This window comes from Emydura macquarii, unplaced genomic scaffold (genome assembly GCF_026122565.2).
Source record: "Emydura macquarii macquarii isolate MOO-44397 ecotype Brisbane River unplaced genomic scaffold, CSIRO-AGI_Emac_v2 contig_1253, whole genome shotgun sequence".
Lineage (NCBI taxonomy): Eukaryota > Metazoa > Chordata > Testudines > Chelidae > Emydura > Emydura macquarii.
In genome coordinates this window covers 81,391,609-81,410,527 of record NW_027131390.1, presented here as the reverse complement: position 1 = coordinate 81,410,527, position 18,919 = coordinate 81,391,609, and the positions used below count along the sequence as shown (strand labels likewise).

General features: G+C 40.7%; 1 protein-coding gene across 2 annotated transcripts in view; it reads right to left on the bottom strand.

The window, feature by feature from the left end:
- Positions 1-17,470, bottom strand: part of RBMS1 (RNA binding motif single stranded interacting protein 1) — a 185,116-nt gene extending 167,646 nt beyond the window's left edge. For both annotated transcript variants that reach the window (XM_067549374.1, XM_067549375.1), the window contains exon 1: positions 17,072-17,470. In XM_067549374.1, the coding sequence (XP_067405475.1) occupies positions 17,072-17,146 (75 nt within the window). In that variant the 5' untranslated portion in view covers positions 17,147-17,470. The remainder of the gene's footprint in view (positions 1-17,071) is intronic.
- Between the last annotated feature and the right edge of the window lie 1,449 nt (positions 17,471-18,919).

The window sequence follows — 18,919 nt, the reverse complement described above, 5'->3', positions numbered from 1 at the left end:
AATTCATTTTAGGGCCCAGTGCTGATCCCACTGATGTCAATGGGAGAAGTAGCAGGCACAAAGTTCCTACATCTGCCCTTTCACCAATGATTTTCCACTATTGAGTTGGGGCATCAAAACGGCAGTAGAGCAGCTACCACCTAAGGGTCACTGCTTTCAGAGTAAAGGAACCAAATTCTAACCTCAGAGGATTGTTGCTGTTGAGGGAGCTAGAGGTGGAGGAGGGGGCTCTCTGTCACAATTTTTTTTAATTCATTGTCATCTTTTCAATCAGTAGCAAGGTGGGAGATTTAAAAACAAAACAAAACAAAACCAGAATTCTGCAATCTGCATAGAAATAAATATTAGACCTGGGGAAAGTTAGCAGAGCTTTTGTTTTTGGTAAGACTATTCACATCATATTAGATGAGTTTATACTTCCAGGAACTAGGTTCAAACTGTCAGATTATTATATATTATCTGTACTGTGGTAGTGTTTACAGGCCAGGATAGTGCTAGGCACTGTATAAACATACAGTAAAGGAATATTGCCATGCCAATCAACAGAAAGTAAAATGAATTAGGTTTTCACTGCCCACAAATTAGCCCTATTTTTAAGAGTGCTGTTATAGCCATGTTGGTCCCAGGATATTAGAGAGACAAGGTGGATGAGATAATATCTTTCACTAGACCAACTTCTGTCGGTGGAAGAGGCAAGCTTTTGAGCTTCACAGAGCTCACCCGCCTTGTCTCTCTGTTTTTTAGGGTCAGATTCATTGATGTTGACCCAGAAACATGTAAATTGCACCTCCCTGCACAACTATGGCTCCCTGAGTGACAGGGGAAATTCACCCTTAAGGAGAACAGGTGGTGTTATTACCAACATTTTCCCTCAGGGTTTTCTGACAAGTAGGAGGGAAAGATACTTAAGTTCAGGTTATGTACCAGGACTCATAAGAAACTTGCTGTCAGAGGTTACTGAAGGGATGCACTGAATCACTGTATCCCACATCTATCCCCTTTCCCAGACAGCACCATCCACTTTTTGAGCCATGATGTCCCCTGTGGCAGACCACATTAGGAAAAGACAAGTTTTGAGTGACCTCTTTGTAACACCACAACTTTCCCCCCATCCTGCCCCATAACGGGCTTCAATGGGTGCTGAGGGCACTCCACAATTCAAAAAATCAGGCATTAAAATAATATGATAAGGTTCCTTTACACCTAGTTTCACTCATGTGATGCTAAGATGCTATCCCATGGTAAACTCAGCAGTCCAAACCTTCGACTGGACCTGTTATTCACTCCACAGGAGGGATAACTGAGTCTTTAAATCTAAGCATTCAGCTCTTCTATCCACTCACTGGAGGAAGCTGGGATATTGCGTCTAATCCAAGTAACATATCCACCCAGCTAATTGAGGCTTTTTACCCCTTCAAGAAAACTTCTTGTGAATTTCCTTGGCTATTGACACATTACCAGCGTAACATGCTCTGGGCACATGCCTGCTGAATTCACATTGATTACGTAAGAAAGACAGGTAAGTGTTTTGGCATGGTACAAATAGGAGAGATATGTAACTATAAATGATATAAACTTTCATGTGAGAAAGCACATCTCTATGTGCTCACAGTTCAATTACATGAAAATATAAAGCTTAGGTCACTAATATTTTAGCTGATGTGCTGCACATTCTGAACTGCAATACAATATTTAATATAAATACCATTCTAAAAATATACGTACTGAGACAGATGCTTTTTTCACTGCTCACCTGTTTACTCATTTATGCCTGGGGAGGTATTTTAACATGCTGACTGTTAGGCAGGTGTGTATTTTGTTTAGTTTATGCTATATTAATTTTTTCTTTTATTTGGATTTGTATCAGGGACATTGTGGCGGGTGAATTTTTGAAAATCTAACATTAAATATATATTTAAAAGGAAGGATTGGGGGTGACTTTAACAATTTTTCGAAGCATCATTTGTTCAGAATCTTTTTTATAGCCTCTCCTCTTCCTTCCGTCAGGAAGTCCCTGACATTCACCCCATTCTCAGGAACTAGACACAGTGGAAAAATCCTGGCAATAAACGACAGGAAATGAATTGAAATAGCAACCTTCAATTCTGAGCAAGAAATTACCCAAGTCACACCACTCTATGGCATGGATAATTTCTCACAGCATGGTTGGAGCAGCTCAGCCCTGAAGAAACTGCCAATATAAAGCCCCATGTCCTCCCTCCAAAACACCATATCCACTTTCATGAACCTATCAGAACAACGCATGCAATAGCAGTGCTGCCCACCAGCTAATCCAAACAGCCCAGGCAAAACTCAGCTCTTTTGGAAAACTCACACCTTTCACACTCACTAAACTTTATTAGACAGACACTTCTTCCAACCTCAATCTGTTAGAACTAGAACTCCACTTGGATGGCCTGGCAGCTAGAGGTGTCTCCAGATGCCATAATCTCTCTTTTGTTCTGTACATTTTCTCTCTCCTGTCCTTTTCTGCCGCATTCTTTCCCCTTACCATTTTTTCCCTAGCAATCTTCCTCTTTTATATTTATTTTCCTTATTCTTTCCCCTTCCCCTCCTCATTCCCTTCCCATCTCAAAAAGCAACATGAGGTTGATGACAGGTCCATTGTTAGCTTTATGGGGCCACTTAATGCACACACACCCCCAGATGAACTGAATACCAAGGGAGCAGAGAAATGTGAGCTAGCAGGCTGATCCCTGAGCCTGCAGCTCTGTAAATGCAAGCTACTCCTGTGGCACTGGCCAGATGCATTAGAAGCTACAGCCAGAGAAAGGAGGGATGGAAGATGTCTTTCAAGAAGCTTCCTACGGTTTTACCTCCCACCAGTGGAGCACACATGTAGCGGAGGCTGGGCTAATCTTGTCATGCACCTTTCTGGTGCCTTTCTCTATTACTTTCCCTCTCTTGCCCATGCTACTCTTAAAAATACTATCACAAGACTCACACTAAAACCAGCATGCTTCCCACTCCCAGACACCCTCCAGCACATACCCCAGCTGCCTAGTTTTCCATGGCTTCATGTCCTACCTCTGCCACGTCACAAGAAATATCACACACAGATCTGCACTGATATTGGCAGCTATGTGCACGACAGAAACAATCAGGACAAGAGGCACTATTAACACTCTTGAGATCATCAAGGCCCCATGTGCTCCACAACAAGTTGCACTTAATTCTGCTTTTAAATCCCCGAATTGGAAACAGCATCCGGTACAGCCTGGAAATTCTGCAGCAGCCTCATTTAAATTAAAAATGGAAATATTAATAAAATACATCTGAAATTTATTTTGATATTAAATTTAATTTATTTTGCAGAACTGAAAGTTTAGATTCTGGCATAATATTTTACAGCAGGAGGTGGATTCATTGACTATGGAATTGCAAAATTAATGGGACACTGGATACCAGTCTCAGCAGCAAGACCAAGATTTTAATGGACTTGGAAAATTACCTGTTTTTTCAACCCAAGAGGTATTCCCTCTAGATTCAAGATCCAACATATGGGAGAGGCAGTGTAGAAAAAGTTGCTATGTGCCTATCCATGTCATTCAGGAATTTACAGATAACAATCCAGCATCTTTTGTAAATAATATATTCACAAACATACCATGTCAAATTCAGACTCATTTAAATGAGCTGGCCATAATTCAGGGCCATGGCACATGAAGAACTCACTGTGGGTCATTAGTTCTTCTGAGCAAACATCAGTAGTGGAAAAACTGTAAGTGTAACATTATTGTTGATCATTTAAAGTCAAAATTAGGACATCCAAAGTTATGGCTCCAGTTCCCTTCAGCTGTCTTGCTTGTGCATCTATAGAATTTTATACAATTTTACCAAACTTTCCAAACAAATTCACCTTTGGTGCAAGAACAAGAATGAGGAATGTCTGCCTAAAGGGGTGGGTTTTGTAGTTTACAAGTGCCTGAAAACAGACTCATAATTAAATTGCTGTCTCAACCATAATTTATTTACTATAACACAGTAGCGTTGTGCCAGCAGAAGAAACTTGCATTTTAAACAGTTTACCCCAGATATTGGCCCAAAGAGGATAAGGGAGTGGAGTCTGAAATCATTAGTAAAATGCCATCTGCATATTTGTAGACTTTATACACCATCAACTAGAAAAGGGAATCCCCTTTATGTCTTTATTCTGCACATACCATGCCAACAGCTCACAGTGATGAAACACAGGAGGAAAGACAGCAAACCTTAAGATACTCTCTTTTAAAAAGAAGGATACTGATATTAGACCTACCTTGTATGAGGCACATTAGAGTCTCTGATCCGGTTAACAGAGATGTCCTCCAACAAATGTTCCCATGCAAGCAATTTTTTCCTCTAATCTTCCGCATTTATCAAAAAAGCCTTTTTGTCATTAATAAGAACTGCTACCAAGTGGAAACCAGAAGGTCACAGACATTATTCATGAAATTCAAAGTTTATGTCATATGCCCCTTCTTAAATGCTTTTTCTCAGAGACAGAATGTTTTTGCTAGTGCTTTTCCAAATGAGCCACTAATACCCTTGTTTTAATTCTGCAGCTGCTGATAATTTCAAATACTAACATCTTCCACCATCATCCTGACTGAAATAAAGTATCAATATTACAGTACACTGAAAATGGAAAATTAGTTGAGAGATTTTGCTGCAAGGCCTCTAAAAGTCCCATTCTCATTCGATTCATTCTTTGTAGGTCATTTTTGATGACTGAAGAGCTGAAATATTGTATCTATTTTTTAAAATCTCACAGCGTATATTAAGACAGCTTGTTCCATTTTCCTCAACACCCTTCAGTCACATATAGTGAAACAATGATAATTCTACTGTGGCCGGAACAGTTTAGGTATTTGAGCATCAAATAGTGCAAACACAGAACTTTAAATTAAATTTAAAACTTTAAATTTAATAACATGCAGTGGGCTAAATACTGCTCTCAGTGACATGCACACAACTTCACTCAATAGATGCTGGCAACCTAAGAGCTACATTCTGCCCTCTTTCAGGGTCAGATTGTGCCTCTTCACTCCAACGGATATGCGAAGCCAAGTAAACTCAGCCAAGTAAACTCCATGGTTCTGTCAGACAGGAGACTCGCACCACAGAGGCAGCAATTCTTCCCTGCAGTGTGGAACAGGCCTGGAGTACAGAGGGAAAGTGGCCAGTGGGATTGTAACTGTGGGAATCCAAAACACCTACCACGCAATTTGACAAAATATTCCACACTGAGAGAGAGAAGGAGCTAAGGATGCTATTACAGCCCATGGATTGTTATAGAGACTGGGCTGGTGCTGCACAGCCTGAGAGGTACAGGGGAATTCTGTTCTCAACCCCCTTGAAACCCTGCAGAACAAAGGCCGTTTACTCTGGCATGGCACAGATTCCACACCTGGAAGGGACCATTGTGATCATCTAGTCTGTCTTCCCTTATAACACAGGCCATAGACCTTCCCCAAAATAATTCCTAGAGCAGATCTTTTAGAAAAACATTCAATCTTGACTTAAAAATGGACAGTGATGGAGAACCATTGTTTCAATGGTTAATATTATGCTCACTTTTAAAAACATACACCTTCTTCCAGTCTAAATTTGTCTAGTTTAAATTTCCAGTCATTGGATCATGTATCCTTTGTCTGCTAGATTGAAGAGTCCATTATCAAATATTCGTTCCCCACGTAGGTACTTATAGACTGTAATCACCACCCCTTAACTTTCTCTTTGTTAAGCTAAACAAATTAAGCTCCTTAAGTCTATTATTTTAAGTCATCTTTTCTAATATTTTAATCACTCTTGTGGGTCTTGTATGAACTCTCTCCAATTTATCAACATCCTTCCTGAATTGTGGACACCAGCACTAGACACAGTATTCTAGCAGCAGTCACACCAGAGCCAAATACAAAGGCAAAATAACCTCTCTACTCCTACTTAAGATGCCCCTGTTTAGGCATCCAAAGTTTGCATTAGCCCTTTTGGCCACAATGTCACACTGGGAGCTCATGTTCAGTTGATTATCCACCACCTCCCAAATCTTACTCAGAGGACCAGGTTTTTGCCTTCAGTTCACTCAAGTCCCATTGACATCAATAGGATTTGTAAATGAGGAAGGAGGGCAAAATATGGCTGTAAATTTCTATCCTAGGTATAATGCTTTCGATATGTTTGTAACCGATCCTGTATTCCTCCCTTTCTTTCTGACATAGGCCTTGAAGTTGCACCAGTTTAATTTAAATCTGTTCTTAAACTAATTTCTTTATACTGATGCAAAACGCTGTATGGACACTCTTATTTCACTTTAAGAGTGGCTTATTTCAGTTTAGTTTAAACCTGTTCCTAATCAATGTAAGATAAAGTGATATTAGCCAGGTTTATATCCGTTTAAGAGCATCCACACAGGTTGTTACACCAGTTTAATTAACTCCATTATAAATCATACTTTTAGTTAAACTGCTGCAACTTTTCACGTAGACAAGCCCATAACAGATAGACTATGTTGTAGCAGAATGTGAGATAATAGATGAATTTGAATCTATTTTTATTTTTGTCATATGCTCAGACCTGGCCAAAAGTTATTTCAAAAGACTACTTTGCATGCAATCATTGGTGCTGGAACTACAGGTGCTGCCACAGGGTTTACAGTTTGGTTCAATGGCTCTCAGAACCTCCATTATACAAATTGTTCCAGCACGTCTGCATGCAATATAATATAATAACTTTACCAAAAATAGTTTAAAGGGCCCAGTTAAAACTCAACAGTAACCAATCATGTCACCATTAATACTGGTATCATGGCCAGACAAGTCCATAGGAAGAGATATAGAAAAGATTATTTCACCAGTTTATATCCAACTAACCTAAAATTATATTTCTGTTTTTATATATATAATCTGTCAAAGTTACCTGCTTGTGACCTTGGTTAGCATCTATTAAAACAGAAGCCACAGTGTTCTCGATTCCATATTGATTTCAATCTTTTCTGAACACAGGCCTCTGGCACTGCATCTCAGGAGGGGGACTTCTGTTGTATCCAAACTTAATTGAGCTGGGATTGTCTACCACCAAGCTTTTCAGATCAAGGGGCACCTTCAACTGATGACTATTCCTGTCGTGGCTCTAGACACCAACCCCAAGCCCCATTTCCTAAGGCAGAACCCCATCAGAGAAAACAGGACTTAAAGTTGTATCATTTTCACAATCTTGCAGAAAGAACAAAGGCCCCTATACTGATGCCGTCAAGGAGACCCATACTTTCTAAGCTCATTCTTGTGCTACTCACCAGGTTTTCCTGGGCCTCTAACAAGTGTTTATTATGATTTTTTTCTTCGGCTCAAGGCTATCTTACTCCACAGTCGTACCTCTTCTCCATGTTCATCAAATATGTTTCCTTACTGTCTTATTTGACCATACAGATAATTAAATTTCCCTACTGGCATTTCAAACCTCCCATTAGGGTGACCAGATGTCCCGATTTTATAGGGACAGTCTCAATATTTGAGGCTTTTTCTTATGTAGGCACCTATTATCCCCCACCCCCATCCCGATTTTTCAAACTTGGTATCTGGCCACCCTACCTCCCATAGAGAAACCTAACTAGACTGGCACATCTATTTTGTGTATTTCTCATATGGAAGCATCCTTCACTGAGAAAGAGGCTGACTCCAACTTCTCAATAACCAGGGAAAATAGAGACCAAACCCTTAAACAAAGAATCATGTTAATCTGCTTTTTCTTTTCTTTTTCACTATGTGGGGCATTTTATTTATACTCAATAAATTCATCATCAAAAGATGTTTGCGAGATTAATCTGAAAACACTGAATTGTGTGCACATATCTTTCAGTAGAAAATGGTACTGTACAGATATTAATCTTAAACCATACCCTACTGAGCCATAAAGCTCATTTTCTCACTGTGTTCCTACGACTGAATTGATAAGAATACCCTGTGTCTTACGCTGACACTGCGTTACCAAGTATAAAATCCTGTATCCCCCAATGACTTTCAGAGAATAATCCCTTCTGCTTGAACTTCCAGTGGCAGCTAGAACGTCCCTAATCTTGTAAAATTAGACTGTATAGCCACGGATTGTATAACACAATTCTATAGAAGTCCACAGTACTTAACTGGCTAAACTATAACATGATAGCATGAAATGCACAGGGCTCAATTGTGCATTCTCTGCTCAGACACACAGTCACACTGAAGTCAAAGGTAAGTGCCTACTAGTGTGAATAAGTATTCTACAGTCAGACTCTGTATATAAATATTGCTCCAAAATCAAACTTTTTTTTTCAATTCAATTAAAATATTTTCAAAGCAATTTTAGCAGAGGGCATATTGTTCTTTTCACTGGACCTAATGATATTTAGTTGCTATCATGTCACACTTATGAAAGAATAAAAATCCACTGGCGCAAGGAATAGGAGTTTTTAATTGCAGAAGAGGAGCAGCAAAGATGGTAGTTCCCTACCACAAGCAGAGTCAGCAGTGGCTCCACCACAGACTCTGGATTTGTGGATCTCTAAAAGCCCAGACACAATTCACAAATGACAGGGTAATTTAAAAGAATCAATGGAAGCTGTCAAAACTACATTTGATGGATGTTCTGAACATTTTGCTGGAGTAGAACAGAAAACTACCATTCTAAAATCTATTGTCTCACTCCACACATTTTTGGTCTAGTAAGAGACTGCTTTCTATACACTGGTGGAATGAAAAAGAAATCCTAGATTAGGCATGAAAAAATGACCAGTATTCCAAGGGGAATTTATTCCCCAATATTCCTCATTTTGGGGGTTAAATGGTTAATTCTGTTGTTACAACTGCCTGAAGACTCTGCTCGACTGATTTCACCCAGGAGATTCTCAAAAGCAGGTGAGGGCCAACAGAGCCCTAAATTATAACCACAGGGTATGTTCTGCTGATAGAATGAGGATTCCTGTTGATCATGTGTGCATCCCTGTTATTCTGTAACATGATTTGCAAACCTGCTACAACAATTAGTAAATTATTCCAAAATTCTAGCATTGCTATACACCCTAATTATTAAAAGAAATGAAAGACTTTGTTTCTACTAAGAGGCTATTTGGGAAAATTTGAGTCAAATCATAGTTTTCTATCCCATCCACGTTTGTGGAGGAAGACCAAGGGTTCTCAAACTGGGGGTCATGACCCCTCAGGGGGTCTGAGGTTATTATGGGGGGGAGGTCACAAGCTGTCAGCCCCTGCACATGCCATTAAGGGTGGTATGGCGTGTGTGTGTGTGGGAGGGGGGTGTTGTCATCACTTTTTTTGGGGGGGAGAGGGGGTCATCACAGCCTTAAATATTTCCAAAAGTAGGTCTTCGCAGAAAAAGTTTGAGAACCCCTGAGGTAGACAGTCTTATATCCTCATGACTGTGAAAGAGGGAAAGAATGTTGTTTCAGCTAAAAAGCAGGAGAAAGAGAGGAGCAGGTTTATGGATTTGACACTATTTGGTTAGTTAGATATGGAGTCCAAGACTGCCACTAATTAGTTTTTTACAGTTCTTATCATTGAAAAATGATTTAACATAATACTATTATAAAGTCAAGTCAATATTGTAGTAATCTTTATGCTCTCTGCCATGGCAAACTTGAATGTGAAAAACCTGTTTATTATGGCAATATGAATCTTTTGAATAGTTTTGGGTTTGTGGTTTTTTTTCCTTTTCTCTCTTTTTTAAGTATACTGCAAATCACTAAGTTCTCAGTAGTTTAAGAAACAATTTTAGGATCTGATCCTGAGATGTGCTGACCACCTGCTGGACCAGCACCAAAAATATAAGTATAAATTACATTTGAAAGGTTGTTATTGATCTTTCCTACTGTAGAAGGCAAAGAGCAGGGAATGAAAATCTACTTTGGGTGAACAGGGATCTTTCCTCGATGAGTGCCATCAACTTCTGCTGAATTTAAGCTTTAATTAAAAAAAAAAGTTTCTAGGCATTTTGGGTGTTATGATAACCAATGCAGTGCTGTCTTCCTGAATCTGCAGAGAGAAGCATGGCTGCTGTCACTGCACGAAAAGCAAGAAGGTTGCAGCTCCTGCTGCTGCTGCAGTGAGGGTGGCTGACAGGGATACCCACGGCTATCATTAGGAGTAAGATGCCCTGGGTGAGCTGCTATACCACAGAGCTGCCACCTCTGACAGGAGGACCAGCAGGGACCCAACCACTATGCAAGCGCTGTACATGAAGGGAGATTTAGGTTAGACCTTAGGAAAAACTTCCTAACTATAAGGGCAGTTAAGGAGTGGAACAAATTACCTAGGGAGGTTGTGGAATCTCCATCATCGGAGGTTTTTAAGAAAAGGTTAGACAAACACGTCAGGGATGGTCTGGATAATAGTTAGTCCTGCATCAGTTCAGGGGACTGGACTATATGACCTATTGTGAGCCTTTCCAATTCTACATGTCTATGATTCTACGTGTGATGAGCCCACACACACTACCTGTAGGCTCTGTATGTCTGGGGCTTCTACAACCTCAGCCAAGGAATCTGCGGACTTGTGTGGAGGGAGAGAGCACATACATTGGTTTATTATGTAAAGGGGGCTACTCAGAATTAATTTATTTTGTGGAAGTTTGGGGATGGAGAGCAGCCAAGGATTAACTGATTTAGTGGAGGGGCAGCATTAATTGATTTATTTAATGGAGATGTGGTGTGGCTGGCATGAATTAGTGGCACAGAATTCAGCCAGCAGGAGATTAAGGTCTTTGGAACCAACCAGCAGAGACTACACAATCACTGTGAGATGGGGCAGAAGGGGCATAACTGGAGACAGAAATATGGCCAGGAGGGGTTGCAGCTTGGGGCACCAGTGTCTGAGTTTGGTGAACAGGCTTAGCCTTGGTGAGCAGGAATTGGTTAAATTTTTCAAGGCTTGACAAAAGGGTATATCTACTTCTCATTGCTGCATAATGGTGCATCCTTCCCATAAGACTGATCAAAGCCTGGTCCCATTTAAGTCTATAACAAAGCTGATTCCCAGGGAGACACCAGGATTTGGTTTGTAGTAGTTAAACTAGTCCTATCACAGTGTCAAATCCAGTTTACTCACGGGATGAGTCTGACCTTCACTTTCATATATACCGGAAAGAAATCACTCACTTTATCATTACACTTCTGCACTAGCCTCACTGCTTTATTCTACTCCTTGTTGATAGTCATCTGCCAAAACTAACCATAAAACTAAAAGGAGATTTAACTGAAACAAGAATAGAGGTTGACCTCTCTCAATGTTTTGGTTTGAAAAACAAAACAAACAAATATATTCCTATACTTTTTTTTAAACAAATTGATATATAGTGGCCGGAAATAACTGGATCATTTTTCGATTGGTGGTAAGCCTGAACCTGCAGACATAGGCCTGGGAAGCATGGAAGAAAAGAGTGCCACCTCTGCAGAACATTTCTCCTGCCCCTAGCTTAAGTCTCTGTGAGGACTCCAAAGAGTTGGAGGAAGTAGGTTAGCTGTCATGGCTCTGCTGGATTCTTTCCCCACCAAACACAGAACCTCCTTGAAGGGGTTCTTTGGGCAGCTATATTTGTGGGAGACAGCAAAAGCACAGCCCCTGTCAGAGCATGCTGTCCAGAAGCCAATGCATCCAAGAGGACCAGGAAGAGTACAGGAGCAATGTGCCTGCCTGAGATGCTCCTTGCTTCCAGTTGATTCTCAGTTCAAGAGAAATCCAGAGATTAAAGAAAGCTTCTCCCATTGAGATAGGGTGGGGGGAGAGTTTGTCTTCTGTGGGAGAATGGCATGAAAATTTCACAAGCTAAAACTCATGATATTTCTATTCCTCTGTGTTGATTATTCCCATGTAGAGTATTAAAAATGAAAATAAAAAGTTTTAAAATGCTAATAGACAGACAGTGTAATAGAGGACTATCATATCTTATAAACTACTCTGGCTACAGCCAGACAGTTCTATATATTATTGTAATCTTTAACTTACCAGAAACAAATTTAATATGTAGAGATATTACACAGAAGCATAATACATATAGAATAAGTCTGACTAATTAATTAGAATTTGGAATTATTCACTGTGGTGAAATGTGGTGAATACATTAGTGGGCACAAAACAAAAGTTAAAGTTAATTGAATTTCAACTTTTTAGAGAATAATGGGATTCCATTTTGATTAAAACCTTGGCTATGGTCACATATCTCCACAATTTAAAAAAAACTCTTCATTTATCTTTAAATGTCTCCACTGCATAGTTAAGGAATAAGATCATAAGCCATTACAAACTTTTTAGCAGTTCTTATGGTACATTTAAAAGGATGAAAGATTTATATGGCATACAGAGCTCTCAACATGAAGTAGCAAAGATGTTTGTACTAGCAACATACCATTAGAAGCTGCATTAGAAGCTTCTACAGCAATGTATTGCTTCATTTGACACATAGAATACTATAGTGAGGACTATTCTTTGTCACTTCATAAGACAATTTCATATCTGCTTTGTTTAACAGCAGTGTAAACATTCATTTTAATAAATTCTCTATTCACTCTTTCATCACCATAGTAGGCATGTGTAAAATTTTAATTTCCCCCATTTTAAGTTTGGCCATCAGTCTGAAAAATAAATTGTTGACCTACATTAAATCATCTGCTCTCTGCATCACTCTACAATCTTTGTTAGTACATCTAAAGTTAGATTAATACATAGGTATAAAACCTGCACCATTGAGTTCTATAAATATTAGTTCCTTTCACAGTTGCTATAGCATTAATAAAACAACAAGAGTTCTGTGGCACCTTAAAGACTAACAAATTTATTTGAGCATAAGCTTTCGTGGGCAGAAACCCACTTCATCAGACGAAGTGCCACAGATCTCTCGTTGTTTTGCTGAAAACAGACTAACATGGCTACCCCTCTGGAACTATAGCATTAATTTTGCTGATACCAAATTACACAGTTGAAGCATGCTACAAAATATTACAACAAAACTTCATTCTGAGATACAAGATTTCATTTCTGTAAGGTTGCTGCATTTTAGTGCCCTTTAGGAAATATGATTCTATAATCATATAAATAGTAAAGTGTTTGTTTGGCAACTAAACAGACCATCACAAAGCCATTGTCTAAATAAAACTTAAAAGTAGTAATCTTTAAAGAAATATTCTAAAACATCACAGAGAAATGAACATCATCATGCACAGACAACAATACAGTGCATTTTTATATAAACAAATCACCACTGTGAAATGGAAACCAGTCAATAGAATTAGAATGTAATATGGCAATGTGTAAGGAAAGAATAGCTGTCTATCTGGTTATCATGATATATAGTTGGTAGACCATCCTTTCAGACTTTCCTGAATCCCACTTCATATTCACCAAAGGGAAAATAAAGCATGAATGTATTTTTAAAAACAATGTACTGCATATATATTTATTTACTGTAAAACTTGAATCCAGAAAATTCTCACTTGAGTAAAGTAAGCAGGATTTGGTCCACGGTTGTGATATGTACTGATATAATAAAATGTCTAGGGATTGTCTATTATTAGACGTTGCTATACAGCACCTCTCTAATAGGGCTTAGATCCTGATTGAACCCTCTGGGCACTATCACAATACAGACGCTGACTGTATTTTTTTTTTTTTTTTGTATTTGAAAGCTTAGAATCTCTCTCTTGGAAACCTAGAAGTTAAGTAACAGGTTTATGGAAAAAAAAAAAAAAAAAGAATTGAAATGTGAAAAACAAATAGTCTCTTTTACTGCAAAAGACACAGGGATATATAAAAACCTCAGCCAACTTCAAAGAGTTGATGTGCTCTACAATGATGCTTCAAAAACTGCATCTCTGAGGTACCACACATAATGTGATATTAGGAATTATCAAAATAAACACACATTTATAACATGATACAAAAGATTAAGTAGATATGTCAAATCATATAACTCATTTGATTGCATACTGCTGCTGTTCAGAGGATGCAGAATGTTGTACAATCTCTATTTTGAAACAATTTCAAACTTATTTTTTAAAATAGCCATAAATATTTATTTTACATGCTAAAGCCAGGACGCTCTCTTTTACTGTTTATTCTACCCATTTTTTGGCGTCCGTGGGCTCACTAATCTATTTTAGTGTGTTCATCATCTGGATCTGGACAGGTCATTGAATCACAGCAAACTCCTTCCCTTCTCCCAGAATATATTGCTGAAATATTCTGAATATTTCATGAATAAGTGCATGAAGATGTTAATAAAAAATAGACAATCATTTAATTGCATAATGTATTTCTGAGGCAAAGTCCTTACAAGATGAAAATTTGACCTTACAGGTCCACTAGAAATGTTTGCAATTTCTAATTAATACTTTTTGACCTTTTATGTGGAAAGATCCATCTACAAAACAATCCCAGCCATCTCCTAATATAAGTTTACAACTCATCTATTAATCAGCATCTATTCCATTATTATTCAGATCCGGACAAAATGTGAACCAAACAGCTCTGGTTTAGGAGAGTATAGTCCTTTAACGAGAGTAATATCCCACCTTCATCCTATACCTTTAGCAAAGGCTGTTCAGCACAGTTGCAATCGTTGTTTAATGAAGACTACAAACATTTTACTTCAATTACTGGAGAACGTAAACATATCGGGTAACAGTCTGTTTCTGATTTAAACAATAGTGCAATTTAATTTTGTGCATTAAAGTAATTTACCCACATTTTCAGAACAGATTTATGAAGAGAAGAGAAACTGGTTTACACCATCTGAATTATGCATACTTGCATACTGAGACAGTCATCTGTCCTTTTTTTTATTGGGAGGAACCACAATTTTCTTTTTATAAACCAGGACTTCTAAAACAGGAAATTTAGATTTAATCACCAAATCTGTGATTTCATGTATGTAGGTCAAATGGATATGGGTGCCACTCTGCTGAAAAAAAAGAGATGAGGAGTAATGTCATTTCAGTCTGTGTAATTTTATAGCAAAGACTGCAAGATGTGTTTTGAAGATGTCCTTGACTGCAACACAAATCAATATTAAAAACTTTATACAGAAAGCACACTTTTAGAAGATGGTCCTTAAAGCTTTTTCATAGGATCATGGATTTCTAGAATCATACCTAATTACTAGGACCAAAGCTGTTGCAGTTTATCTTCCTCAGTTTCACTCTTCAATTATTTACAGACCAAAACAAAAAACAAACAAGTGGCACTGCATTATCCACATTAAATGTTATGTATTTGGTTTCTAACTTACTAATGGCACACAAAAATCACTAAAGTAAATGTTCCAGTATAAAAGTCTTTTTTTCACCTGAGTGTATTTATTTATTATTCATACAGCTAAGCGTTGAATGATACAAAAGCCTGCCCTTTAGGCACCCTGTGCTGCATTATTTTTAAAAGATACATTAAACATACATAGCATCTAAAAAGTAGTTAATTGATTATTCCACAGTATTTCTTTACACTACAGTACTATTTACACAGGTAGTACTCACTTTAATCTTTTAAAATGTGGATTACACATTTAAGAGAAAATTAGTAATTCAATATCATTTAAATGGTTTTCCCCATAATATTCCTCAGATTCTGTTTACAATGAAATGCATTTCAAAGTCTTATCATGGTTGGCTTGTAAACTCTCTTATGATTGTCAAGTTCAAATTATTTTTCAGCCACGTACTATAATTCATATTTTACTGTAAAACAACACAGGGTATCATAAAAGACATTTTATTAAGTTCACAATTTAAGAGAAGGAGATTGTTGTTCTGCAAGTGCCACAAAGACAGATATTTTTGTTAACAAGAAAAGCCTCATTATAACCTCCAAAAGAAAGTTCACACACTGTAGCCACATATGACCTATTATGATTTGCAAGGAGTGACACTGGTGCTTGAAGAGGCTTATGCTAAATGTTCCAGACAGCTGATGCAACCACCTCTGCATTTGCCAGGTTGCAGCATGATGCTTCTAGAGCAATGGGACTGGCTGCCCTTACAGACTCCAGAAAAGGGCGGTAAGAGACTTCAAATCCACCCAAATAACAAAAACCAACTAAACAACAGTTTCGCTGTGATGAGCAGCTAACTGGGCAGAAGTTTGATTCTGACACTTTTTTTTTTTTTAATTCAGGAGTTCAGCAACTGTGAAAAATGATTTTTAAAGATGTAACCAACAGACAATGAGAACCAATGTGCGGGTTAAACCAGCCTAGCTAGTATTTTACATTTAAACAGACAATTGGGGGGAGGGACCGGTGGGAAAGAAAAAGGAAATAAGCTTTTCCAGCTGAGAGCCAGCAGCTGAGCTGAAAGTAGCCTCCCTCCCACCCTCCCAGCTGAAAGTTACAAAGCAGCTACAGAGGGGAGAGCAGCAGCTTGTCGGTTAAACTTCAGCTCCGTTGGTTTTTTTTTTTTTTTTTTTTTTTTGGCTTAAAATGAACTTGTAACAGCTGAATGAGGCGAGACTGAATCTAGGATAAAGCTCCACAGGGGCAAAAATGCCCCTCGCAGCCCTGATCTCTATTTAACATTGGGGGCTCTTGAGGACATGGCTCAGGAGGAGGAGACACGCCGCCGCTGGTCCCTGGGAGGAGGATGAAGTGGGGCGGGGGGGAGTGGAGTGGAGGGATGGGCAAGGAAGGAAGGAAGGAAGGAGAGGGGGTGGGGGGAGAAGCGGAGAGGGAAAGGCAGAGCAGGACGGGGACGGAGGGGAGGGGAGGGGAGGGCCAGCCCAGCACGGAGTGGGTGGGGAGAGGAGGAGAAGGCAGCTGTGCAGCCTGCGGCGAGCCGGAGCCCGAGCCCGGCCCCCGCCCGGCTCCTCTCCTCTCCCCTCCACACACACACACGCACCCGCTGGAGGGACAGCAGCAGCGGGGGCAGAGGCAGGAAGGGGCTGCCGGCTCTTTCCTGTCTGAGTCTGCGTGTGTAACCCGATCCCCTCCCCCCGCCGCAGCCCCCGGCCCAGCCCGGCCCGGCCCAAAGCCGCCGCGGGCGATAGTTCGCAACACTCGGCGAGTCCCACTGCAGCCCGGCCGGCCGGCGGCTCCGTACCTTCGCCTGCAGATAGTGCGGGTAGTAGTAGGTGGTGTACTGGGGGTACATCTGCTGTTTCCACACTTTGCCCATGAAGCTGGAAATGTCGCCTGCAGTGCAGGGGCGGGGGGGCACTTTCGGGGGCTCCAAATGCCTCTCTCCTGCCTCTTCCTTCCTGGCGGCGGCGGCTGCTCCTCCGCTGCTGAGCCCAGACCTTCCTCCTCCTCCTCCTCCTCCTCCCGGCGGGGAGAGGCTGCAGCGCGCCCCCAGCACAGGCTCTCTCCCCTTCCCCCCTCCACACAAGTTTCCTCAAGTCCCTGCCCAGCCACAGCCCGGCTGCAGCGCCAGGCCGGTTCCGACGGCCCCACGCACTGGAAAGCGATCAACACCAGCGCGAACTGCAGCAGCGGCGCTCGGTGCCAGGCATCTGGTGGGGGGGGGGAGGGGAGCAGGACTGGCGAGAGCAGCAGAGGAGGCGCCGGGGGGGAGGGCAAGGGGCGGGGCTTAGTCCCATCTGGGCTCGAGGTGCGGGCGGCGGGCTGGAGTTTAACCACTCAGGACCCGCTGGCAGCCGCAGAAGCAGGGTAAGGATGCGGCGTGTGCTCGCGCCCAGGCTCCGGCTGCAGCATCATTGCCGCCGACAAGCGGTCTGGGCTCGGGGCACGAGCGGTTCTAACCCTGGCAGCCTCGTCTGGTTCGGCGTTAACACTCCTGGGGAGGAAGGACTCCACGTGCCCGCTCTCCAAGGGGGACTGCAACGCTGCACGTGTGACATTGACCTTGCCAGCCGGCTTCTGCTGTCTCATCTCCTTTGCGGCTTGTGATGACTGGCACGATTGCAGGGCATGCAGAGCACAAGCCCCAGTGCCGAAGTGGACATAGTTCAGAAAAAACTAACAGACCTTTCACATTCACTTGCAGGAGGTACGTGTTCCTGGCTAGACATTTCTCACCACCCCAGGCCAGTATAGCACTTGCCACATCTGGCTAAAGTGTAGCTTGACAGATGTGCCTCATCCTCAAGTGTAATCAAAGAGAGAAAAAATAACCTCCATTCTAATAGCTGGTGGCTACAGGTCTGTGTGTTTTCCTTTAGAATATAATCACGGGGTTTTTTTCTTTAAAAGAATTTTCCAAACTTAGTTTAGAGAAAGAAGTTTTCACCAAGGCTAACAAGGCAAGGTAACCTGTTCTCATTTGTAATAAAAAACATTTTCTGCAGCTTGTATTTGCTCCTGATCAGCATATATCCTCCTCCTACCTAAAGCTGCATTTGCCATCATGCACTTAATGAATTCTCAGAGAGTCTAAACAGATGTCACTTCTTGTCAGGCTGTGAAAATTATGGTTTGTGTCCCAGGAGCACAGACTTATTCATTAAATATATAGATACAAGATCCATGAAAGCTACTGAGCCTATTAGGATTAACCTCGGTAAAAATGTGGGGAAAAGGGAAAGGTGTGGTATAAAAATTTAGTATTTGCAAATATCCCTGCAGAAAATGTAAAGGCAGCCCAGGAGTGGATAGGGCACTGCAGATATTCACCAAAGTCTAGCTGAGCACAGAGGAGATTTACCTTTCTGCTCTGAGCTGCAGGTTTGCAACATAATGATGCTGCAAATCAGCTGATATGCCACTAAAAGACAGGCTATTTGCAAGTTTGGTGGAGGAAGGAAATTCTTACTGTATGGACCACACTGATTCAAAGGCAAATGGAGTCTATAATAAGGAGACTCTGTATCAGGGGGGATGGAACAGGAGTTCCTTCTTATCAGGCTAGCACATGACTGGAACCCCAAAGGGAATGGGGCTGAACTCAGGAAGGGTAATTGGTGTTAAGTTTATAGCCAGACTGGTGACCTTC